Source organism: Microcebus murinus, chromosome 10 (assembly GCF_040939455.1).
Source record: "Microcebus murinus isolate Inina chromosome 10, M.murinus_Inina_mat1.0, whole genome shotgun sequence".
Lineage (NCBI taxonomy): Eukaryota > Metazoa > Chordata > Mammalia > Primates > Cheirogaleidae > Microcebus > Microcebus murinus.
In genome coordinates this window covers 60,250,019-60,273,936 of record NC_134113.1, presented here as the reverse complement: position 1 = coordinate 60,273,936, position 23,918 = coordinate 60,250,019, and the positions used below count along the sequence as shown (strand labels likewise).

The window sequence follows — 23,918 nt, the reverse complement described above, 5'->3', positions numbered from 1 at the left end:
TATCTGTCTGACAAGGGTACCTCTATCAAATCTTTAGGGGGAAAATTTGTCAAGATGGCTAATTCTTTGTTTTGGGGTACAGAGAAAGAAAAGATCAGTAACAGGAGGCTGGACTCCCTGGTTCAGTATTCAATGTCATTTTATTCATATGCTCCCATGCTCTCCCTCCCTCCCAACATAACCTTGCTGCCCAGGGGAGGGATATGTCTTTCTTTATGTGCCTGGAGAACCAGGGAATGGATCTTGGGCTGGAGTGTCAGAGCAGGGAGAGTTAGAATGGGTTAGTAGGCCGGGCTCAGTGGCTCACGCCTGTAATCCTAGCACTCTGGGAGGCCAAGGCGGGCAGATCGCTCAAGGTCGGGAGTTCAAAACCAGCCTGAGCAAGAGTGAGACCCCGTCTCTACTAAAAATAGAAAGAAATTAATTGGCAAACTAAAAATATATAGAGAAAAAATTAGTCGGGCATGGTGGTGCATGCCTGTAGTCCCAGCTACTCGGGAGGCTGAGGCAGGAGGATTGCTTGAGCCCAGGAGTTTGAGGTTGCTGTGAGTTAGGCTGACACCACGGCACTCTAGCCAGGCAACAAAGTGAGACTCTCTCAAAAAAAAATACAATGGGTTAGTAGCTGGAATAAAGTTCTGGTTAAGGAAGAAATTAGTGTCCCCACAGTGAGAGGAAGAGAAGGCACTTGTCTCCCATGCTCCGAAGATCAGCCTTCTTTGGGCAAAAGGGCAAGACGCTGGCATGTGGGCCAATGCTCTCTCCTTGTCTCAAGAAGTCAGGTTTTGGGGGAGCCAGGTGCTAAGGTAGGCACTGCCCCATCATCTTCCCCAGGTTGAGAAGGAGAGAAGGGGAAACACCGCGGAGGATAATGCTCCCCAACTGAGGTAGGAGAAGGGGGCTCAAACCTATGGGGCCCAGAGGAAAGGCCAACTAGAAACCCAACTACCCACTAATGAGGGTCCTGGGGGCTGGAGTATCCTGGAGCTCCTCTGTGCCCTTCTCCCCATCAAAAAGCTATCAAATGCAGTGGGGGTTCTCTGATTTTCTATAGATCCTACAAAAACAAAACCCCTTATTTTACCATGGTGAGGCACACTGAGGTGGGTATTTAAAAGGCTAATTGGGGTCCCTTCAGCCCCCTACCTGCCACCCAGGATGAAGGTGGTTGGTAGATGGGCTCGGTGCCCAGCAGGGCTCCAGCACCCAGGGTCAGGCCCAGCAGGAGACCAGTCAGGAAGAGTCCAACACTGCCTATAATCCTAGCACTCTGGGAGGCTGAGGCAAGAGGATTGCTTGAGCTCAGGAGTTCAAGACCAGCCTGAACAAAAGTGAGACCCCATCTCTACAGAAAAGAGAAAAATTAGGTGGGCATGGTGGCATGCACCTGTAGTCCCAGCTACTGGGGAGGCTGAGGAAGGAGGATTGCTTGAGCCCAGGAGTTTGAGGTTGCAGTGAGCTATAATGACCCCACTACACTCTAGTCTGGGTGACAGAGTAAGACTGTCTCAAGGAAAAAAAAAAAAAAAGAAAAGAAAAAGGTTGGCCGGGCGTGGTGGCTCACGCCTGTAATCCTAGCACTCTGGGAGGACGAGGCAGGCGGATTGCTTGAGGTCAGAAGTTCGAAACCAGCCTGAGCAAGAGCGAGGCCCCGTCTACTAAAAATAGAAAGAAATTAATTGACCAACTAATATATATAGAAAAAATTAGCTGGGCATGGTGGTGCATGCCTGTAGTCCCAGCTACTCGGGAGGCTGAGGCAGAAGGATTGCTTGAGCCCAGGAGATTGAGGTTACTGTGAGCTAGGCTGATGCCACAGCACTCACTCTAGCCTGGGCAACAAAGCAAGACTCTCTCTCAAAAAAAAAAAAGAAAAAAGAAAAGAGAAAGGTTATTTGGGTATAGGTATAGGCCCTCCATGGTTTGGAGGGAATGGGAATTAGGGAGTCATTTTCTTTGGGGACTAGTGCACCTCTATTATTGGACAGAGGTAGATACTCATACTTTCTTTCCTCCCCCTTACCCACAAGACTTCTCTCTATCTGTCCTTGAAACATATCCCTACAGGACTGGTCTGGGTTGGAGCACAGATCCTAGCCCCAAGTCCAGGAGGTGGGAAAGTTTGTGTGGGGGTCTTGCGTGCTCAGGCCCTGCCCACCTAGTGTTCCCATGCCCTCACTATGGGTGGAGGCAAAAGTGGAGGTTTAGGCTCAGGTCTGGGTAGAACCAGAATGTGTGGTGAGGGGTACAGTGGAACCACAGTCAGAGTCCAGGTCCAGGATGGTGTGAGGGGATGTCGCCTGGGGGCCTGGTCCCAGCTGGCGCTCTCGAAGACTCTGGAGATAACTCTGGAGGTACACAGGGCAGAGAGGGCAGAAGGAGGGCCTGGGTCAGAGCCCCCTTCCCACCCCAACCATCCCTATATGCCCTCTGCCTCATCCCCCAGGGTGTCCCATCTCCCCTACTCACTGGAGCCAGACTGTCAGCAGGGCTCCGGGCATTGTGGGGGGACTGGCGCCGATAGCTGCTCTCACAAAGCCCCACCCCAGAGGGTGTCCGGTGCCACTTGGCCTCTTGTTGATGGATCCGAAGGAGTTGGAGATGCCTCCGCTGGTGGCTCAATACCACTGCTTGAGAGGGAGCAATACAGACTCAAGGAGGCCTCTTTAGACCCTGAATCCCACCCTGAAATGCACTCACACTCTAGAATAACCCATTTGGCCTTCCTGTTATGGTTTTCTCAAACTCACCTTCCTCCCATTTATTGTAAAAGAAACTCTTTGCAATTCTACTCTTTCCTTCTAGACTTCCCTGAGATCCTCCTTTCCTTCCCTAATAGTTCTCAATAACTCTTCTTTGCTTCCTCTGAAAATTCTCTTCCCATTCTTACCCAGACCTTCTTTGGCTCCTTCAGCTCTAACTTATTTTCAATGTCCTGCCCCATTCACATTAGACATCCTCCCCCACCCTCTTCCCTCAAGTATATTTCTCCCCTTCTCCTCCTCAAGCATAAGAACTGGGGACAGGAACAGGCACAGGTTGGCGATTTTGTACCACGGCACTAACTCACCGTTGTTGTGGACTCCATGTTCCTCAGCCATGAGCTTCCACTGGGCCAGGGCCCCAAGGGCCCCCAAGGCTGGCCAGGTCCCCAGCAAGACCCAGCTATACCAGCAGAGAGGAGGCAAGGCTGGAAGTGCCTGCAGGCGTTGGCCCAACCGACTGCCCAGTGCTAGCCCCTCCAGGAAGTAGTCAGCACAGGCCACCAGCACCGCAGCACCCAGCATGGCTGTGCCCAGAGTTGTGAATAGACGTGGCCACCGAAGTGTGAGCAGGGCTCCCAGCAGTGCCAGCCCCACCAGCCCCCCGCCTGGCACCCAGGCTGAAGGTGGTTGGTAGATGGGCTCGGTGCCCAGCAGGGCCCCGGCACCCAGGGTTAGGCCTAGCAGGAGACCAGTCAGGAAGAGTCCAACACTGCGAACCAGCATGGTGACCAGACCGCAGAGGAGTCCAATGCCTAGCGCGATGCCTGCGCTCACCTCCAGGCTCAGCTGTGTCTCCAGCACCCGCTCCTTGTGGCACAGCAGGAAGATCACCAGAGCTCCTGACAGCAGGCCCGAGAGAAACATCACTGCCTTGAAGCAGCGGTAGCCTGGGAAGGGAGGTGGGAGGCACTGAGAGGTAGAAAAGGGGTTCTATAGGGTCGGCTCTGATGAATTTGAAGGGAGAGGAATGGCTAGCCAGAGAAGCAGAAGACAGAAGCAGCACACCAAGGGACCTCAAAGCCAGGAGCAGAAAGGGATAATCTCAGGGAGGGCAGGGGGGCTTTTTAGGAGCTGTGAGGGAATGGGAGGGAAAATCAGGAGGTAAGATGAATGCATTGAGGGGAATAAGTATAGAAAGAGGGTCTAGTCCTTCCTGGGATGGCAGATAGGAAGAAATTAGCACAGGCTGATTCAGGTTTTGGGGGAAGGGTGAGAAGCCTTAAGCATGGAAGATAATTTAGGAATGGAGTTTTGAGGTAGGAAGCAAGAAGAGGGCAAATGATAGATGCCAGAGGTCAGACCCAGAGGACATGGGCATGGAGGATGGGCAAGAAGCTGGCAAGAGCAACATGGGCCACACTAAAGATAGGCATCTCCTGGTAGAGGAGGCAAGGTAACCCAGGAGCAAGGAAGAAAGCTGGCATCATCCTTAAGGGTGACAGTCTTGGGTAGCTGCCCCCCAGGACCTTGGTCCTGCTCTCACCGAAGCAGCAGTAGATGATTCCAAAACAGCAGCAAAGGGCACACACCAAGGCAGGTGCCAGTTCAGGATTGTCCTGGGGTTCCAAAACGCAACTTGGTTCTGGAGGCTCTGGGAGTTGTTGATTAAAGGGCCTGGATTCGGACATCACAGCCAGGGGCAGCAAGGCTTCCTCCATGGCCAAAGAGAAAGTGGTCACAGAGTGGGAGGTCACTGTCAGCTCCTCTCATCCATCCATGAAAGTCTTGAAGGGGCTGGGGAAACCTGCAAAGGGGTAGAGGGCAGAAACTCAGGTGACCATGAATCCTGAGGACTCTGTATCTCTATTTCTTTTGAAGAAGGGTCAATTTTGGGAGGGAGCATGACCCCGTTGGGATAACTGAAGAAATCTACAGGATTGGGTTGAGGGGAACATGGTGTCTCTTTACTGCCCTCTGAAACAAGAACACTAAGTAAAATTTAAATGAAAATCTCATTAGGCAATGAGCATTTGTCTGCCTTCCAGCTTTCTAGGGTGAGGGTGGGAGTGGCAGGAAACCCTGGCTGTGTGGAAGGAGGGGTGCAGAGACACTAAGGGGTCTGGGAGCTAGAGCCCCAGTAGCCTGTTCCAGTGGAAAAGAAAGCTTGACCCATCTGCAGCTGGGACTCTATGCTACCCCACTGGATTGGGAATGGTGGGGTTAATAGAGAGGGGAGAGGGAGGAGGAAGAGGAGAGATGAATCATGGTAAGGTCTCCCAACAGCTGCTCAGAACCCTAGGAAAGAAAGAGAGAAAAAAACAGACACCAAGAGTTTGAGACAAGGAATTAAGTTGAGACAGTCATCCACAATTTGTCGGGATTTTGAAGCCTCAATCTCATGCCTAGATAAAGTTGTTGGGGGAAGGGGCACTCTTCAAATCCCACAGACCCTCATGGAATAAGCAGGCGCCTTGCCTACGGCCATCTCACGTAGTGGTAGTCACTTGGTCCTCCCTTCAGGACACTGGTGGCACTCTTCCTACACTACCCTTCCCCCAGGGGTGTCAGGATTGCCAATGGTATTTGAATTCAGATCCGGAAAGGAGGACACCAAGAAGGGGCTGGCATTTGGGGCACTGTGGTGGCATGGGTGCAGGCACTTTACTTCAGCTGTCTTTTGGACATCAAGGTCCTAAAAGGCTAGAGGGTTGGCTTGGGGAATTCTTCGGGCTCCTCGCCTCAATCAGCTTGGAAGTCTGAGGACCCTAAACAAGAGGAGGTTGGGGAGGGGGTGTTAACTACTCACCACCCTGCCAGGGCTGAGGAGAGGAGGGGTGGAAGTGCTTTCCTAGACCCCCAGCTGCATCCCTGCCCGGAGGTCCTAGGCGCCCGGGCGGCTGTTGGTGGAGGGCAGCCCAGGGCCACTCTGTTCGTTGCCCCCTAAACTCTTGCGAGTCGTAGCCCAAGCCCTGTGAACTAAATGTAACTAGCTACGGGAGTGGAGGAAGGGGACAGGGTGTGTGAGTGTGTGTGTGTGGGGGGGGTGGGGGGAGTGACATCACGGGGCGGGCCCCTCCAACCGTTCTCCTGTGTGTCGGGGGGACCTAGGTTGCCTATTGCTCTAGTCTAGGACCAGAGACCCCGAACCACATAGTAGGGAAGGGTCTAGGGAGGCATCGCAAGAGTTTCTGGGAAAGGTTTCTGAATTCTTAGGAGATGATTCGACAACTCAAAGCTCTCAAATCCCCAGCTGGGGTCCCAGCGCCCCCCTGGACCCAGCTTGGTTTCTTCCACTTCTCAAAGAATTGGAGTATTGTCTTCTGGAGAGTCGGGTGGTCGGGATCGGGGATCCGGGGAAGGGACTTTTACTGGTCTGGGAGAGCCGGCGGGGGATTCATGGGTGGAATAACTTGTGGAGCAAGATGGGGCCTAGAATGGGCACTGACAGGAGCGCTGTAAGGCTAGCAGCATGTGCAGAAAAGGGAACCGCCGGAGAGGGGACATAGCTGGGTCTGCGTGGGGGCGGGGGCGCGTAACGACGTCGACAGAATCGCTTGGTATGCAGATGAGATGCAAAGCAGCATGCAGAAGAGTTCAGTGTTCTTTGGCACTCGGCTATGGTTCTGAGCCCAGCGGAGCTACGCTCCCAGTCCCCGGTACTGCTCCGTGACCGGGCCTAGGAGCTGCGTCCAGAGCCGCGGATCCGGGCCGTAGGAGCTGCAGTTATAAAAGGGCAGCTCTCCAGCTGGGTCAGGAGCGGGGGAGGCTGAGGGTTGCTGCGAAAGGAGTGGCAGCGCTGCCGACCCTGGGCGGGGGCTAGGCCGAGGCACCCTCTCCTGCGCTCCACCTCCGCTGAATACAAAGGGGCCTCTGTCCTCGCTGCAGCCGGCAGGGAAAGAATCAGGGCAGTGACTCCTTTGAGCTCCCTGGTTTTGTCTGCAAGGGAAACAGACTATGTGTGGCTTAGTGGCTGTCCTTCATCTCCCAGTTTCGGCAAAGCTCGGGAATACAACCAGAGCAATCCTGAGAGTCTGCCCCCAGTTCGCAGGCGTTGGTGCGCAGCCCACTTGCTTCGCTTCCAGCGGTGCAACTCGCAGAGATCCCATTCCAGCACGCGGAGGGCGACAGCAGAGGGCCCTTTAAGGGGCGGGGCCAGCGCTTCCCTAAGACCACCTCCTCTGATTTGACTCAGCGCTTGCTGGACTGGCTCGCGCCTTGGCCAACCGCTTTTTCTTTTCCTTCCCTTCTCTTCCCTGTTGACCCCGGAAGTGGAAGTCGGCGCAAGTCGGCGGCCGAGGGGGGACGGAAGGCGGAAGCAGAGTGTGAGCGGGAGGCGGAGCCGGGGGAGCTGCTCTCGTAGCTCCCCCTGGCCCCAGGCCCAGTTGCTCGAGGGGGAGGAGTTACCGCCGCTCTTCGGTACGTTACCTTCGCCCCTTCTACCCATCCGGTGTGTTCCCTGGTAGTCTTTTTCGGGGTCGATTCTAAGCTCCGCCCCCAGGTTTTCCTTAAGGGCCGCACAGTCTCCACCCTTTTCTTGGAGTCTGCGGCCCCCCTTTCCGGCCGTCTTTCCTTTTTTCCTAAGAGTGACCCCCCGACCACACCCTTTGCGGTAGCTCGTTTTTTTTTTTTTCTGCTTGAAGATTATAGCTTTCTGGGGAAAGAAGAAAAACTTAAGGGATTTGGAGGAGGGGGGGAGGGAGTAAACAGGGCTGTGGTTAGTGTGTAGTTCTGGCCTATTGCTAGGGGTAGCAAATGCCCCAGAAGAACTTGGGAAGACACGGGAGATGGGTGCATTAAATGTGCCTCCAATTTAAGATTATTTAACACTTCTCTCGGTCCCATCCTTGACCATTCCTACCTTGATATCTTTGTTACAGGCATCAGAACTTATCATGATGGCTGTGACCTAAGACCCTCAGGAAGCCCCGGGGTCATGGCCCAGAAGCACCCCGGAGAAGGAGGGTTGTGTGGAGCCCACCACAGTGGTGGTGCCCCCCTCAGGACTTTAGGACCCTCTGTGGACCCTGAAATACTTTCATTCTCAGGACTCAGGGATTCAGCAGAGACTCCTAATGGTACCCGCTGCCTCACAGAGCACTCTGGTCCTAAGTACACACAGCCCCCAAACCCAGCCCATTGGTCGGATCCAAGCCATGGCCCCCCAAGGGGTCCAGGACCACCTAGGGACGGAGAAGACCCTGATCAGAGTGAGGCATCTTCAGAAGAAGAGTCAGGAGTGGACCAGGAACTCTCAAGGGAGAATGGGGCTGGTTACCAGGAGGATGGGAACCCTTCTTTTCTTTCCATTCCATCTGCTTGCAACTGCCAGGGAACCCCTGGAATCCCTGAAGGGCCTTACTCTGACGGAGGAGATGGCTCTTCTAGCAACTTTTGCCACCACTGTACCTCTCCAGCCTTGGGGGAAGATGAAGAGTTGGAAGAGGAATATGATGATGAGGAACCTCTTAAGTTCCCCAGTGATTTTTCACGTGTGTCCAGTGGAAAGAAGCCCCCATCCCGCAAACAGCGGCACCGCTTTCCAACCAAGGAAGATACTCGGGAGGGTGGACGTAGAGATCCCAGATCCCCTGGTCGACATCGGCTAGGGCGGAAACGAAGTCAGGCAGATAAGCGCAGAGGCCTGGGATTGTGGGGAGCAGAGGAACTATGCCAGCTTGGACAGGCGGGTTTCTGGGGGCTGATTGAACTGCTGGTATTGGTGGGAAAGTATGTAGAAACTTGTGGCCATCTCATCTATGCATGCAGGCAGCTGAAAAGCAGTGATCTGGACCTTTTTCGAGTTTGGGTGGGAATCTGGGCAGGGCGGCTGGGTGGCTGGGCCCAGGTGATATTCCAATTTCTAAGCCAGGGGTTTTACTATGGGGCAGGGTTGTTTACCCGTCTCCTTAGGCTACTGGGTGCTTTGCTGCTTCTGGCTGTAGCCCTCTTTTTGGGCTGTCTACAGTTGGGCTGGCGGTTTCTGGTGGGACTTGGTGACCGATTAGGCTGGAGGGATAAGGCCACCTGGCTCTTCTCTTGGTGGGATTCTCCTGCCTTGCAGCGTTGCTTGACGCTGTTGAGAGATAGCAGGCTGTGGCAGCAGCTGGTAAGAATAGTTCAGTGGGGCTGGCTGGAGTTGCCTTGGGTCAAACAGAGGACTAACAGGCAGGGGAATACACCTGTAGCTAGTGGGCGCTACTGCCAGCCTGAAGAGGAAGTGGCTCGACTGTTGACCATGGCTGGGGTTCCTGAGGATGAGTTAAACCCTTTCCATGTGCTGGGGGTTGAAGCTACAGCATCAGATGTTGAACTGAAGAAGGCCTATAGACAGCTGGCAGTGATGGTGAGTACTTTCTGCTCAGTTTCCTTTTCCTCTTTTGTTCCCATATTTTATTTTCTAGTTCAATTTTAGGGAGAGTGGAATAAAGGGAAGGCAGAGTGAAAAGTCAACTTGAAGCTGAAGAATAACATATTCTTAGGAAAGAGTCATAAAAACTTTAACTCCTCTACTATGGGATCTGATCTTCCCTCCATTTTCAGTTTTTTGAACCTGGTATATCAGGCAGAGTTGAACTCACTAACCCTGGAATATTTAGGTGAAGTCCCTCTAACTAGGGTGAGGAAGAGGCCTGGTCAGAGAGTACCTCAGTTGCTCTCCCCTTAACAAATGAGGGGGTCTTTTTAAACATGGAGAAACCCAGCTATTTCTCCCAGAAAGGCAAGTATGGACTTAGTGTGGGGAAGGTTCAGGGAATGCCTGTGAATGATTATTCCAGGACCAGGTAGAAAAAAACGAGCTGTTTCAAGACCAGCAACTCAGAATAGGAAAGGGAAGGAAAATGTCATACATGAAAATGTTGCTTTTATTGATGAGGGGGTATACAGGTGGAAGTTGTGATGGACCGTATGCTTAAGGGAAATGGTTTAATACAAGCATGCAATCAAATTGCTATTAGAAGTAGATACTAAGTTGCTGTTATTAGATATGTGATTGTTATTCCTATTTCTGTACAAGAAAAACTATATTATAAAAATAAGTAATGTGTGTAAATTGTGTTGGAGGCACATTTTTACCGAGTATGTGGAGCTGGACTGGCAAAACATAACAGTGTGCAAATTACCTCAATGATTGCATGACACCAAAGAGAAATGGGCAACTAAAGTTTCTATTAATGATTAAAGGTACAATAAACCACCAAGCCTGTAAATTACTGAAGGACTAAACTACTTTGGTGAGAAATGCATGCTCCTTAGTGGACAGCCTGGGATTCTTAGAGTAGGTAACAAACTGATTACCCTCAAATTGTTAATAAGAGTAGACCTCTTTTCTTACCTTCATGTCTTTTAGCAGACATCCTCTCTTGGGGAATATCATTCTTACAAAACCTCTCATTTTTCAACTTAACTTTTCTTGGAGTAGAGATGTAGTTAAGTTCCCCCCACTATCAACACCTCTTCCCCTACACCCCAAAGATCTCTCTTGTTCTGAGCCAGAGTGTCTGGGCTTTGTAAGAACCTCATTAGGTCCCATTGTGAACATGACTAAAAAACTGTTCTATTAGCTTGGGAATGTGGGGAACTTAACAGCATTCTGTTTATTTGGGATCAGTCAGGAGACTAGCTTTATTGGGAGGGGGGAATGGGTATGGGAACAATCAGGAGGCGGTAGGAAGAGAGGATATTATTTATCTTGGAGAAAAGGCTGAGAAGTATATAAGAAGCCTCTGAGATCACAAAATACTATTAGGTTGGTGCAAAAGTAATCATGGTTTTGGACCCTGAATTTTTAATCATTATAACTAGGCTCAAACACATCTTTATTAATCAAAATAGGAACCGTTACAATCAACACATTGTTACCAACAAAAAACAAGTTTGTTTATTCCTGTGCTGTAAAAATCCATGCTTTGGGGTTCAACAAACTCTTAGAAAGCACTTTCTGCATCCTCCTGGTTGTGGAAGCATTTTCCCCACAAAAAGTTTTTGAGAAGCTTGAAGAAGTGGTAGTCGGTTGGCAAGACGTCAGGTGAATATGGCAGATGAGGCAAAACTTCGTAGCCCAATTTGTGCAACTTTTGAAGTGTCGGTTGTGTGATGTGTGGTTGGGCATGGTTGTGGAGAAGAATTAGGCCCTTTCTATTGACCAATGCTGGCTGAAAGCATTGCAGTTTTTGGTGCATCTCATTGATTTGCTGAGCATACTTCTCAGAGGTAATGGTTTTGCCAGGATTCAGAAAGCTGTAGTCGATCAGATTGGCAACAGACCACCAAACAGTGACCATGACCTTTTTTGGTGCAAGTTTGGCTTTGGGAAGTGCTTTGGAGCTTCTTCTAAGTGCAACCACTGAGCTGGTTGTTGTCGATTGTCATATAAAATCCACTTTTCGTCACACATCACAATCTGATGGAGAAATGGTTCATTGTTGTGTACAATAAGAGAAGACAACACTTTAAAACAACGACTTTCAATTTTCTGTCAGCTCATGAGACACCCACTTAACGAGCTTTTTCGCTTTTCCAATTTGCTTCAAATGCTGAACGACTATAGAATGGTTGACTAGAATGGTTGACATTGAGTTCTTCAGCAACTTCTCCTGTAGTTGTAAGAGGATCAACTTCCATGATTGCTCTCAAATGGTCATTGTCAACTTCTGATGGCCGGCCACTGTGCTCCTCATCTTCAAGGCTCTCATATCCTTAGCAAAAATTCTTGAACCTTCACTGCATTGTACAGTCATTAGCAGTTCCTGGGCCAAATGCATTGTTGATGTTGCAAGTTGTTTCCCAATGCTTTACAAACTTGAATAAGAAAATCGCTCAAGGCCCAGTGCGGTGGCTCACGCCTGTAATCCTAGCACTCTGGGAGGCCGAGGCGGGTGGATCGTTGGAGCTCAGGAGTTTAAGACCAGCCTGAGCAAGAGCGAGACCCTGTTTCTACTAAAAATAGAAAGAAATTAATTGGGCAACTAAAAATATATAGAAAAAATTAGCCGAGCATGGTGGCACATGCCTGTAGTTCCAGCTACTCAGCGGGCTGAGGCAGGAGGATCACTTGAGCCCAGGAGTTTGAGGTTGCTGTGAGCTAGGCTGATGCCACGGCACTGTAGTCTGGGCAACAGAGTGAGACTCTGTCTCAAAAAAAAAACCAAAAAATCACTTGAATTTGCTTTTTGTCTAACATTATTTCCATGGTCTAAAATAAATCTAAACACTAAGTAATAAGTGATTAGCAAAAATATAAGGCACGAAATGCTCATTAAAATGATGTATAACATAACCTCATTTATTTAATAATGTATTCCAACATCAAACGGCAAATTTCAACAATGCTTAAACCGCAATTAAATTTTGCACCAACCTAATATTTTATTTCTGGGACAGAAAGGCAGATTATTGTAGGAAGTTTTGGATATGAAAATTTTCTAGTTTAAAAAATGAGTTTGGCCGGGCGTGGTGGCTCACGCCTGTAATCCTAGCACTTTGGGAGGCCGAGGCGGGCGGATTGCTCAAGGTCAGGAGTTCGAAACCAGCCTGAGCGAGACCCCGTCTCTACCAAAAAAAAAAAAAAAAAAATAGAAATAAATTAATTGACCAACTAAAAATATATATACAAAAAATTAGCCGGGAATGGTGGTGCATGCCTGTAGTCCCAGCTACTTGGGAGGCTGAGGCAGTAGGATCGCTGAGCCCCGGAGATTGAGGTTGCTGTGAGCCAGGCTGACGCCACGGCACTCACTCTAGCCTGGGCAACAAAGTGAGACTCTGTCTCAAAAAAAAAAAAAAAAGAGTTTGAAGATGAGAGATCTTTGGAGCCTTTACTTTATGACTGATAATAAAATTAAAATGCAAGGGCTAAGTATATGCGTGCCAGGTAGGGAGACCAACCATCCCTATTCACCTGAATTGAGGGGTTTCCTAAGACATGGGATTTTTAGTGCTAAAACTGGGATAGTCCCAGGCAAATTAGGATGGAGTACCCTAGTGCCAGATTCTATACTATATACTTCATATGTATTCCTATTTAATCCCCCCAACAATCCATAAAAATGAACTATTGAAGGTAATATAGCTAATAAGTGACAGAGCTGTGACTTGAACCCAGATCTGTCTGGAGAGTCAGAGCAATTAATCATTAAGCTACACCGACTCTTCAAAAGGGCAATTAAAGGCTGGGCGTGGTGGCTCACACCTGTAATCCTAGCACTCTGGGATGACCAGGAGGGCGGATTGCTCGAGGTCAGGAGTTCAAAACCAGTCTGAGCGAGACCCTGTCTCTACTAAAAATAGAAAGAAATTAATTGACCAACTAAAAATATTTATACAAAAAATTAGCTGGGCATGGTGGCACATGCCTGTAGTCCTGGCTACTAGGGAGGCTGAGACAGTAGGATCGCTTAAGTCCAGGAGATTGAGGTTGCTGTGAGCTGGGCTGATGCCACGGCACTCACTCTAGCCTGGGCAACAAAGTGAGACTCTGTCTCAAAAAAAAAAAGAGCAATTAAAGAGAATCCTTTGATATGAGAATAGAACCAAGATACAGAGAAGGTTGGAATAGATTTGTGATGAAATCTGTCTTGTCTTGGTAGGTTCATCCTGACAAAAATCATCATCCGAGAGCTGAGGAGGCCTTCAAGGTATTGCGGGCAGCTTGGGACATTGTCAGCAATGCTGAAAGGCGGAAGGAATATGAGATGTAAGTTGGAGATGGGTAATTGTCAGATGAGATAAATGAAAAATCCATAATAGGAGAGACCCCTGGACTTTTACATGAAGGCTCTTTGAGGTGGAGAGAGCTGAAGTTGCTTGTCTTTCTAGCTAGCCATGGCCTGAAGAGGCCAATAGATCTGTCTCCCTTTGTCCTTCCCTCGGTACCCTCTGACTTAAAAAGTCTTTCTTCTCTTAGGAAACGAATGGCAGAGAATGAGCTGAGCCGGTCAGTGAATGAGTTTCTGTCCAAGCTACAAGATGACCTCAAGGAGGCAATGAATACTATGATGTGTAGCCGATGCCAAGGAAAGCATAGGTATGAAATAGGAGGACAGGGATGGGACAGCCACAGCTCAGGGATTGGGTAACCAAAGACTTTCCTTGGTCATTACTGGTAATTGTGAGATAGAGATGATGGATGAGTAAAAAGACTCTGAGGTTTCTACCTTTGCCATACTCTCAAGAGATAAAGGATTTGAATTAGCAGTAAGAAAAAAAAAATTAGCTTTAAGATGAAGGTTGAAGCCAAGGGGGTCCATAGGCATATGAAACAATTAAGTGGAGATAATTTTAGGTGTTTCAGCTGTATTTGTAATGATGGGACTACTAGCATTGCCCTAGGTAGGCCTGACAAATTATTTTTATTTATTTATTTATTTTTGTAAAACATTATGCTTATGGAGACTTGACAAATTATTAAGGAACTATCCTCTTGTTGGGCTGTAGGAGGTTTGAAATGGACCGGGAACCTAAGAATGCCAGATACTGTGCTGAGTGTAAGAGGCTACATCCCGCTGAAGAAGGAGACTTTTGGGCAGAGTCAAGCATGTGGGGCCTCAAGATCACCTACTTTGCATTGATGGATGGAAAGGTGTATGACATTACAGGTATTCTTCTGTCCTCTAAAAATACGGGCTTGCTGGGTGTGGTGCCTCATGCCTGTTATCCTAGCACTCTGGGAGGCTGAGGCGGGTGGATTGCTCAAGGTCAAGAGTTCGAGACCAGCCTCAGTAAGAGCAAGACCCTGTCTCTACTAAAAATAGAAAGAAATTAATTGGCCAACTAAAAATACATATAGAAAAAGTTAGCCAGGCATGGTGGTGCATGCCTGTAGTCCCAGCTACTTGGGAGGCTGAAGCAGGATAGCTTGAGCTCAGGAGTTTGAGGTTGCTGTGAGCTAGGCTGACACCACGGCACTCTAGCCCGGGCAACAGAGTGAGACTCTGTCTCAAAAAAAAAAAAAAATAGGGCAATTGCATTCCAGCATTGTCGAGGTCTGTGAGTTGTGATACTAGCAAAGGTGGGAATGGGACGTTGAGAAGATCTGAATGATAGAATTGCATAGGAAAGAAAAATAGCAACCAATTCAAGTAAATTTTCAAGCTTTTTCTTTTAGATAACATAAATTCAATAAACTTTTGAACTACAAAAGATAAAACAATTTAAAAAAATAAATAAAAATATGAGCTTATACTAAGTGATCGCATATGTGCTTTAAACTGTGATTTTTGGCTATTTCTCGCATTTGCAGAGTGGGCTGGATGCCAGCGTGTAGGAATCTCTCCAGATACCCACAGAGTCCCCTATCACATCTCCTTTGGTTCTCGGATCCCAGGCACCAGTGGACGGCAGAGGTAGGTGATGTTTCTGTCAGTAATCTATCCACTATTTTTTTAAATTAATTAATTTATTTTTCTTGAGACAGAGTCTTACTCTGTTGCCCGGGTTAGAGTACCATAGCGTCAGCCTAGCTTACAGCAGCCTCAAACTCCTGGGGTTAAGCAATCCTTCTGCCTCAGCCTCCCGAGTAGCTGGGACTATAGGCATGCACCACCATGCCCAGCTAATTTTTTCTCTATATATTTTTAGTTTGCCAATTAATATCTTTCTATTTTTAGTAGAGACGGGTGTCACTCTTGCTCAGGCTGGTTTCTAACTCCTGACCTTGAGCTATCTACCCGCCTTAGCCTCCCAGAGTGCTAGGATTACAGGCGTGAGCCACTGCACCCTGGCCCACTATTTTGGTTTTGAATGTGGTTTCAAATGACCTGCTGTTTAGGATACCTAGGTGCCTCATTTTCTGGGAAGTTTGGGAACTGACTGGGTATACCTGTGTCTTTAACTTAGGTAACCCTGGCTCTAATGCCACTTGCCTTATTATTCCTTCTGTTTTCTCTCAGAGCCACCCCAGATTCCCCTCCTGCTGACCTTCAGGATTTCTTGAGCCGGATCTTTCAAGTACCCCCAGGCCAGATGTCCAATGGGAACTTATTTGCAGCTCCTCAGCCTGGCCCCAGGGCCACTGCAGCCTCTAAGCCTAACAGCACAGTACCCAAGGGAGAAGCCAAACCGAAGCGGCGGAAGAAAGTTAGGAGGCCCTTCCAACGTTGACACCCCTTCTTTTCTTTCCTCAAATCAATGTCAGGGAGTCAAAAGGGCTGTGTACAGCACAGGATGGAGTTTGATTTGTTTATTTTTAAATATTTTAAAAAGGGAAAGCTTAAATTGTTACTCAGTACTTGTAGGAAGCCCCTGAACCACTCTCCCCTCTCCCCCAGTACCCAGTAACTGAATCTTGTCTTATGACAATACCAAAGAAATAGGGAGTGGCTAGAGCAAAGAACCTATAGGGCCTGGACAATATATCCCTTTGAGGTGTGGGAACTGGGTATTTTCCTGGGGTCTATATGCCTTTGTCTTGTCATTTGCTTTTAGAACAGATGACACTCCCCCTGTTTTTAAACTATCAATCTGTCTTCTTTCTTGACCTATTTCAGGAGGAAGTTTCCTCCTTCACCCTGAATAATAGTTAAAAGACAGAACAAGAAAGCATGTAGCCCTAATTATAGGAGATGGTAGAGTTCAGAGGGTGGAAACTCTGAATTTTCCCTTTTTCACCTTGTGGGTAAATCATCCAATTTCAGGCTTGTTGCTGCAAGGATGGCCAAAATTAATTTTTAAAAAGGAGACTCATGCCTGCTGCCCTTGGGTGAGGGGGAAGGCTAAGTGGGTTCCAAGAAGCCCCCTTGTGATCTAAGGGTTTGTATTTTTTTAAGTTTGTTCATATTTGTATGTATATATCTATTTAAAGCCAGGGGATTATCTTTCTATAAATATATAACTGGCAAATTGTACCTTCCCTCTCTTCTTTGCCCATACAGCTGGAGCCCTTTTTCTCATTTGAGAATCCTTTCCCTACCAAATGTGAGCCGAGAGTGAAGGGCACCTCCTATTGGACCAAAGGAGAGGGAATTAAAAAATTGCTTAAGGTTTTATACAGTAATTCAGTATTCTATCTTTCCTCTCTAGCCTTATGAGGACATCTCCCTACTTTGTTTCCTGATCAAATTGCAGCCATAGCTGAAACAATTTTCTTTATTATAAGGAAAATAAACACCAAAACAAAGCTAGAAGGTGGTAGGGATAGAAGATAAGGAAAAATGTAATCACCAAACAAGCTGCCCCAAACATGGCTTCCTGCTACAGAAGACAATGATTTGGCCCTTATCTCATTTGCCTTTCCTGATTGAAAGAAACTTGCCCCTACTAGGACTGGGCCAAGAGCCCCATTTTCCAATCTCTTCTCTTTCTGGGAGCTTGAGAAAAGTTGTATAGTTCTCAGGCTATCAAGATATAGAAGAAAGTATGGAGAAGAAGGGAAGGATATTATAGCCCCTTGTTCCAATGCTTTCCCCATGTCCATGGAGCTATCCCCAGCCCCATCCCTCAGTATTTGTTGATGCCAAAGACACGAACCCCATGGAATTGGGGCAACTTAGGCAGCAGTACACTGAGCAATGAGGCTGTGTTGATGAGGAAGTGGGCAGCATCATACTTGGTGTAGAAGCTGGCCAGGAGGTAGCTGGGGAGAGAAAAAAATAGGATGAGTGAGGTTGGCCTTTCCTATCCAAATTCATGCCTTTCTAGTGACCTTTTTTTTTTTAATTAAAGAAAGGTTTTTTTGAGATAGGGTCTTGCTATGTTGCCCAGGCTGGAGTGCAGTGTCCATTCAAAGGCACGATCATAATGCACTACAGCCACTGAACTGGGGTCAAGCAGTCCTCCTGCTTCAGCCTCCTGAGTAGCTGGGACTAGGCACTTGCCAGTTTTATTGCATGTAGTCCTAGGCTATCTGAAAATATTCTAGCTATATCAACAATGTTTACTTTGGAGTTCAGGAGATAATCAGATACCACCTTTAACTGGAGATGTAAGTCAGTTTATGTTTCTTCACTATTAATGATATGGCAAATGACAGCTGAAGCTGTTTCAGCCTGTATGACTGTTAGGGTCCTCTTTGCTTCCACTCCCTAAAGTGTTTTTAAAGATTAACATTAGTTCTGCCTTTATCTATTCACTTATTTTAGAAGTATAAAATCAATTAGTTTTACATGGCACTTTATTTTTTTCTCAGTCCCTTCATTCCCCAACTACTAAGGAGGCAGCAAGGGAAGGGAAGAGATGTTTGATTACAGCACTGTCTTCTACTTTTTTTTTTCACCCCAGCTAGAGTGCAATGGTGTCATCATAGCTCACTGCAACCTCAAAGTCCTAAGTTCAAGCCATCCTTCTGCATCAGCCTCCCGAGTAGCTGGGACTACAGGTGTGTGCCACTACACCTGGCTAATTTTTCTATTTTTTTGTAGATATGGGATCTCACTCTTGCTCAGGCTGGTCTTGAACTCCTGGTCTCAAGCCATCCTCCCACATTGGCCTCCCAAAGTGCTGGGATTACAGGTGTGAGCCACCACACTTGGCCCCACTGTCTTCTACTTTTAGTGCTCTCTGTGGACTTAGTATACCATAATATCTTCAAAGAGTCTTACTTGGATAGCCTACTTTTTAAAAGCTTCCCTATGGGCCTTTCAACTTGGCTCTTGGAACTCTTTTCTAACCCAGCATAGACTCACAGCACAATAGGAGAGATGCTGAGGAACTTGCGGGAAGAGGTAAACTGGAGCCCATAGTCCATCTGCTCCCAGTGTGTCAGTAGCCGAGCCTTTCCTTGGTCAGGGGTTTCAAAAGGTGTCCCTTTCACCGTATGTAGGAAGACATACATTGCCTGGGAAGAGGGAAGCGGGCAGTATGAAGGGCAGAAAATAGTTCTTCAGCCCAAGAATTATGCGAAGATCCCAAAAGGAAGACATAAACCCCCAAACAACTGGTGATTTTATTTTGGTTTTGGTTGGGAAAGGCCTGGGGTGGGTACAAAGGTGTGGTTCAGTGCTCACCAAGTTATGGATGACGTTGGTCAGAGTCCAGACAACAGGAATGCTGAAGAAGGGGATGCTGAGTAGAACCACATGCAGCAGTCCTACCAAGATGATGTAGGCCAGCCAGATGCCCCGGCTATTCATCACTCGAGTGTTGGGGTTTACTTCGCTGTGTGCCACCCCCACATTCATCCTACCATAATGGGTGACCAGGCAGGAGATCAACTCAATTTACTCTAAATCCCTTTTTGAGTTTGTTCTCCCATTTGTATCCCAAATAATCAAAATCCCCTGAACTCTTGGAATGAAAGAACTTCCTCATCACGCAGAAAGGAAAAACTGAAGACTTGGGGAAAACTTTAAATGGTTAAATAGAAGAGTCCTTACATTTTAGAGACATGATTAATTTTACTCTAATCTTTACACTTCAACTGTAACATGAAGGTGTAAGCCCAGCTTTGGGGCATCCACTTCAAGGAAGGAGCAAGGGAAACAGTGTCTCACTTCACTTTCTTGAAGAAGTTAATAAGGAATCATGAAGAGGTCACATACACCCAGGATTCCAGAAGACAGTCGTGGAATCAATCAGGGAACCACTAAGAAGGGATGAGAGTAAAGCTAACTTTAGGCCCAACCTTTTTCTCTGGGGCTTGTCCGCCCTGTCCCTCACGCCCGTGGCATTTAAGCAGCCGATATCCCCATTCCTTCTCTCTCGCTGTAAGAACTTAAGCCGGGCTTCTGGACTGGGCTAGGAAGGGACTTGAACTCAACGCTTCGAGAGATGGAGCCTTAGCCCTGACTCCAGGGGCAGGTGTGATCGTCTGAATTTGGGTGTTTAAAATCGTGCTAGCTGTAAAGCTGATGAAGCCTGGTTAGGAAGTAGCTCTTGCCCTCTCTACCTAAAATTCTCTAAACCCTAGTATTGAACCCGCCCCCTGATCCTCCCAGCTTCCCTCTCTTGTTCATGGGTTCCTTTCGGGGCTCTCTTCAGCGTTCCCCTTTCGGTTTTTAACTAGCCACCCTTTTCGCCGCCCATCATTTTTCTTCGGTAACCCTTTCCAGCCTCCTGATAGCTCCTACCTGCCAGCTTCAGAAGCCCGTTCGGCTAGGGGCGCGACTCTCGATTCCACACCTGTGGTCTCCAGGAAGAAGCCTATCCATCTGCGCTCTCGCTATTGGTGGAACAGAATCAGCGCTGCCATTACCCATTGGTTGGTGGTCTGTAATGAGGACGCACAATTGGCTGCTATTTCTGTCGTTCGGATCTTGTAGAACCCGCCCTTCTCCCCGTCCCACCTTTTGAGAGGCGTGGGGAAAGCTGAGGAGAGGAGTGAGAGCGACACCACCTATTGACTAATGGAAAGAGCTGATGGTATGGGGTGGGAGTAAGAGAGACAGTGATTGGTCAGCTCAGGATCTCTACGCCTAGGCGGGATCTCCTGGAGGCGGAGGCAGCGGGTGGGGGCCCTAGTGGAGTGAGGGGTAACAAGATGGCGACGGAGACGGTGGAGCTCCATAAGCTGAAGGTACTGTGAGGCGGGGAAGGGTTTAGTTGGACTTTTCTGGCGACTGAATTCTACAAGGTGGCTTGCGCCTTTTTCTCCTACGTGTTCTTCTTGAGGCTTTTCCACTTCGTTTCCCGGCTTCCGCCGTAATTCTTTTGTACCTCCCTGCCTCACTACGCCTTCCTAATTTCCTATTTCTTCTTACGGTTTTACCGCTATCGTTATCGGTTATTTCTGCTCCCATCTTAATCGTTGTATCGCCCATCACCCTTCCCCACCGGCTTCTGTAAGTGCTTTTTGCCTGTTATAGTCTTTATTTCTCGTCAGAGCTGCATTACGTCAGTGATCCCTCCTCTTTGCCCCATGCCGGACGCTGGACCTCCTTTTTCTCCCTGGGTTGATGCTTTCCCATTTGTTGTCCAAAGCTCAGATTTCCCTGTTAGCAGATGATGGCACTTTTGTGTATTGCAATCTGAATAGGTCTCAAACACGATCTAGAAAATGCTTTCACTCCCTTTTTCTAGGTGGGGTTACGCCCCCGGGCCGAATTTCGAAACCGGGGAGAGGCTTCTACATAGAAGCCTGGGGTTGAGGAGGCTTAAGAATTAGTAAAAGTACAGACACCTCAGATTTAAAAGTTTTTGGAGTCTTCTCACGCGGTTCTCCGCTTGCTGGCTTTTCCCTCACAGCATCCCCTACCACCACAGAGAACTCATAATTGAAGTATTTTGGAAAAACAATTACAAGGTTAGGGTTATCTTTGTCCCATTTCTTACCGCGGATGGACCTTATATCTCTTGGTGTCACCATTCGGTGACACTCTGAATCACAGAAGCTGTTTTAAATTGTCTTGGGAATCTTCGTAGCTTTCTCACTGGAAGAAACATTCTTTTATGTTGAATGAAGAGGATATCTTGATTCATTGTCTATTTGTGGTTGCACAAGTAGTTTTCCCATTAGATATTTTAGTCCTGTTACCCTGGGAACCTTGGACAAACCAGGCTGATTTAGCCAACACTGAAAACTGATCCTTTAAAGCCTGATGAGCTTTTTTTTTTTTTTTTTAAAGCTTTAAGGAGAGTAAGGGTGGGGAGAGGGCCTTTTAGTTGACACCAATTAGTCTTTCTATGAAAGCTGATATATTTCTTACTCTTGGATTCTAAACTTTACTAGTTGGTTTTTGTGTTATTCTGGAGTTACTGTTAACTCGGTGGTGCTGAAATGCAGACTGTGTCAGTGGCCTCCTAATATTTATTGTGATGAGTAAAAATAAATTGAACAATCACCTCCATTTTATACACATGATACTTATTTGTATATATTATATACTTATGTATCATTATGTATGTTATAAAACATGCAGAAAATGAATTTTTGAATGAATGGGATAAAAAGGAAATATGTATAGAAGAGCTAATGTTTTCTTCCTAATTTTGAAACCCCTGGAGTAAGTCACTAGCTTCCTCATGACTTGCTTTTATGGATTTTATATTGGGTTATGAAATTCCTCCTCCCATCACATCTGCATTTGTCAGGTCTCTATTAAATTTGTATTTGATTGGATAAGTCACTTTTACATAATGTCCTCTGACCTGATTTCAGGTATTACAGCCTAAGAGAACATGAGCCACTCCTGACACCCTAAAAAGAACTCACTCTTTAATCATATTTGCTTGTCTTTGCTTTTTCTCTAGAGTACTTCTTAACCTTTTGGAGGTCACAGATATCTTTGAAACTCTCATGAAAGGTATGGACCCTCTCCCCAGAAAAAGGCATGTACTCATACTTTGCATGCAATTTGAGGGGCTTCATAAAACTACCTTGTAGCCCTGAGGAGTCCATGGACCTCTGGTTAAGAACCCATGCCTTTAATACTGACTTTTACGACAGTTAATGTTTGTTTCCTCTGGTGATCTTGGTGGAGTTATCTTGACCTTGCGTTGACTTAGTGTTTTATAGCCTTTTAAACAATCTTTGTATCTTCATAAAGAGAATTTTGGGCTTTAATATGGGACCTCTGAGGAAAGGAATAAGTTTTGAAGTAGGGAGAAGAAATAGTGTATTATCTGTCTGAATTGATGTGTAAGTTCATATCAATTGCAAGTTTTTGAAGATTTTGTAGAAATGCAGTCATTCTAACATACTTGGAAAGAGAGATTGAACTGGGGGTGAAGATGCCTTGAACTGTAACAGTATCAGATTTCCTGTTAAACTTGAGAAAAGGAACTATGGCAGAAGAGAGGAGAAAGCTGTAGTAGTGTCAGAGTGTTGAGAATAGTGGAACATTTGTATAATTAAAACATAAAGGCTGGGCATGGTGACTCACATCTGTAATCCTAGCACTTTGGGAGGCTGAGGCGTGAGGATCACTTGAGGTCAGGAGTTCAAGACCAGCCTGAGCAAGAGTGAGACCCCGTCTATACTAAAAATAGAAATTAGCTGAACAACTAAAAATAGAAAAAGTTAGCTGAGCTTGGTGGCACATGCCTTGTAGTTCCAGTTACTTGGGAGGCTGAGGCAGGAGGATGGCTTGAGCCCAGGAGTTTGAGGTTGCTATGATCTAGGCTGACCCTACGACGCTCTAGCCCTGGCAACAGAGCAACACTGTCTTAAAAAAACAAAACGAAACATAAAGTGTGCATATATGTTGGTGGTTGAAGATAGTTTGGAAAGGAAAGTAGGTAAATTGACTATATAGGTAAACTGGAGTGTTATTGAAAAGGGCTTTCTAACTTGTGTGAGGAGTTCTGGTTCTTGTCATGTAGTCATAAGTAGTGCTTGGAGCCTTTGGGAATTGGAAAGGAGGAGGCTGATGTGATCAGTTTTTGTTCTTTTTTTTTTTTTTTTTTTTTTTTGAGACAGAGTCTCGCTTGTTGCCCAGGCTATAGTGAGTGCCGTGGCGTCAGCTTAGCTCACAGCAACCTCAAACTCCTGGGCTCAAGTAATCCTTCTGCCTCAGCCTCCCGAGTAGCTGGGACTACAGGCATGTGCCACAATGCCCGGCTAATTTATATATATATAATTAGTTGGCCAATTAATTCCTTTCTATTTATAGTAGAGACGGGGTCTCGCTCGTGCTCAGGCTGTTTTCGAACTCCTGACCTCGAGTAATCCACCCGCCTCGGCCTCCCAGAGTGCTAGGATAACAGGCGTGAGCCACCGCGCCCGGCCCAGTTTTTGTTCTTTTGGTTGTATGGAGGATGGAATCTGGAAGGGGAGGTATTTCAAAAGTTAGATGTTTGTAGTCGTTGTGATAGTCATACCTCTGCTTAAAACCCTTTAATTATTAATATATTCCTGACAATCTCTCCACCTTAGTTTCTTTCTTTCTTTCTTTCTTTCTTTTTTTTTTTTTTTGAAACAGAGTCTCACTTTGTAGCCCAGGCTAGAGTGTCATGGCATCAGCCTAGCTCACAGCAACCTCAAACTCCTGGGCTCAAGCAATCCTTCTGTCTCAGCCTCCCAAGTAGCTGGGACTACAGGCATGCACCACCATGCCTGGCTAATTTTTTCTCTATATATTTTTAGTTGGCCAATTAATTTGTTTCTGTTTTTAGTACAGATGGCCTCTCGCTCTTGCTCAGGCTGGTTTTGAACGCCTGACCTTGAGTGATCCTCCTGCCTGGGCCTCTCAGAGTGCTAGGATTACAGGTGTGAGCCATCACGTCAGGCCTCCATCTTAGTGTCTCACACTCCAACTACAGTGGCCTTATTTTATTTCATGTCCTCAGAATGACTGTGTTGATTAATTGCTACACTTATATAGCATTTACTATGTGACAAGCACT

General features: G+C 47.1%; 5 protein-coding genes across 7 annotated transcripts in view; 3 read left to right on the top strand and 2 right to left on the bottom strand.

Moving 5' to 3' along the window:
* The window catches only part of CD63 (CD63 molecule), a 193,365-nt gene that overhangs the window by 86,094 nt on the left and 83,353 nt on the right, over positions 1-23,918 (top strand). The gene's annotated exons all lie outside the window — the stretch shown is intronic.
* Positions 1-23,918, top strand: part of SARNP (SAP domain containing ribonucleoprotein) — a 162,821-nt gene that overhangs the window by 86,088 nt on the left and 52,815 nt on the right. The window contains exon 2 of the mRNA XM_020287567.2: positions 20,095-20,151. Coding sequence (XP_020143156.1) covers positions 20,116-20,151 — 36 coding nt within the window. The 5' untranslated portion in view covers positions 20,095-20,115. The remainder of the gene's footprint in view (positions 1-20,094; positions 20,152-23,918) is intronic.
* LOC105864877 (transmembrane protein 198-like) lies at positions 122-5,715 on the bottom strand. Of its 2 annotated transcripts, none has more exons than XM_012753053.2 (5): positions 5,512-5,715; positions 4,249-4,509; positions 3,071-3,652; positions 2,470-2,630; positions 122-2,348 (listed from the first exon to the last, which is right to left on the bottom strand). In XM_012753053.2, exons 2-5 carry the CDS (start codon positions 4,421-4,423, stop codon positions 2,211-2,213), a joined length of 1,056 nt encoding a protein of 351 aa, XP_012608507.1. In that variant the 5' UTR covers positions 4,424-4,509; positions 5,512-5,715; the 3' UTR covers positions 122-2,210. The 2 variants fall into 2 exon arrangements, with proteins under 2 accessions (XP_012608507.1, XP_012608511.1); XM_012753057.2 differs by having other exon boundaries at positions 2,470-2,627.
* DNAJC14 (DnaJ heat shock protein family (Hsp40) member C14) lies at positions 6,307-15,910 on the top strand. Its single transcript, XM_012753013.3, has 7 exons — positions 6,307-7,121; positions 7,583-9,048; positions 13,292-13,398; positions 13,609-13,728; positions 14,139-14,299; positions 14,944-15,046; positions 15,593-15,910. Exons 2-7 carry the CDS (start codon positions 7,639-7,641, stop codon positions 15,801-15,803), a joined length of 2,112 nt encoding a protein of 703 aa, XP_012608467.1. The 5' UTR covers positions 6,307-7,121; positions 7,583-7,638; the 3' UTR covers positions 15,804-15,910.
* Positions 16,774-19,784, bottom strand: ORMDL2 (ORMDL sphingolipid biosynthesis regulator 2). 2 transcript variants are annotated; one of them, XM_012753063.3, is made up of 4 exons: positions 19,706-19,784; positions 18,644-18,818; positions 18,323-18,474; positions 16,774-17,274 (listed from the first exon to the last, which is right to left on the bottom strand). In XM_012753063.3, the coding sequence occupies exons 2-4, from the start codon at positions 18,815-18,817 to the stop codon at positions 17,139-17,141; spliced, it is 462 nt and encodes a 153-aa protein (XP_012608517.1). In that variant the 5' UTR covers position 18,818; positions 19,706-19,784; the 3' UTR covers positions 16,774-17,138. The 2 variants fall into 2 exon arrangements, with proteins under 2 accessions (XP_012608517.1, XP_075863464.1); XM_076007349.1 differs by having other exon boundaries at positions 19,758-19,782.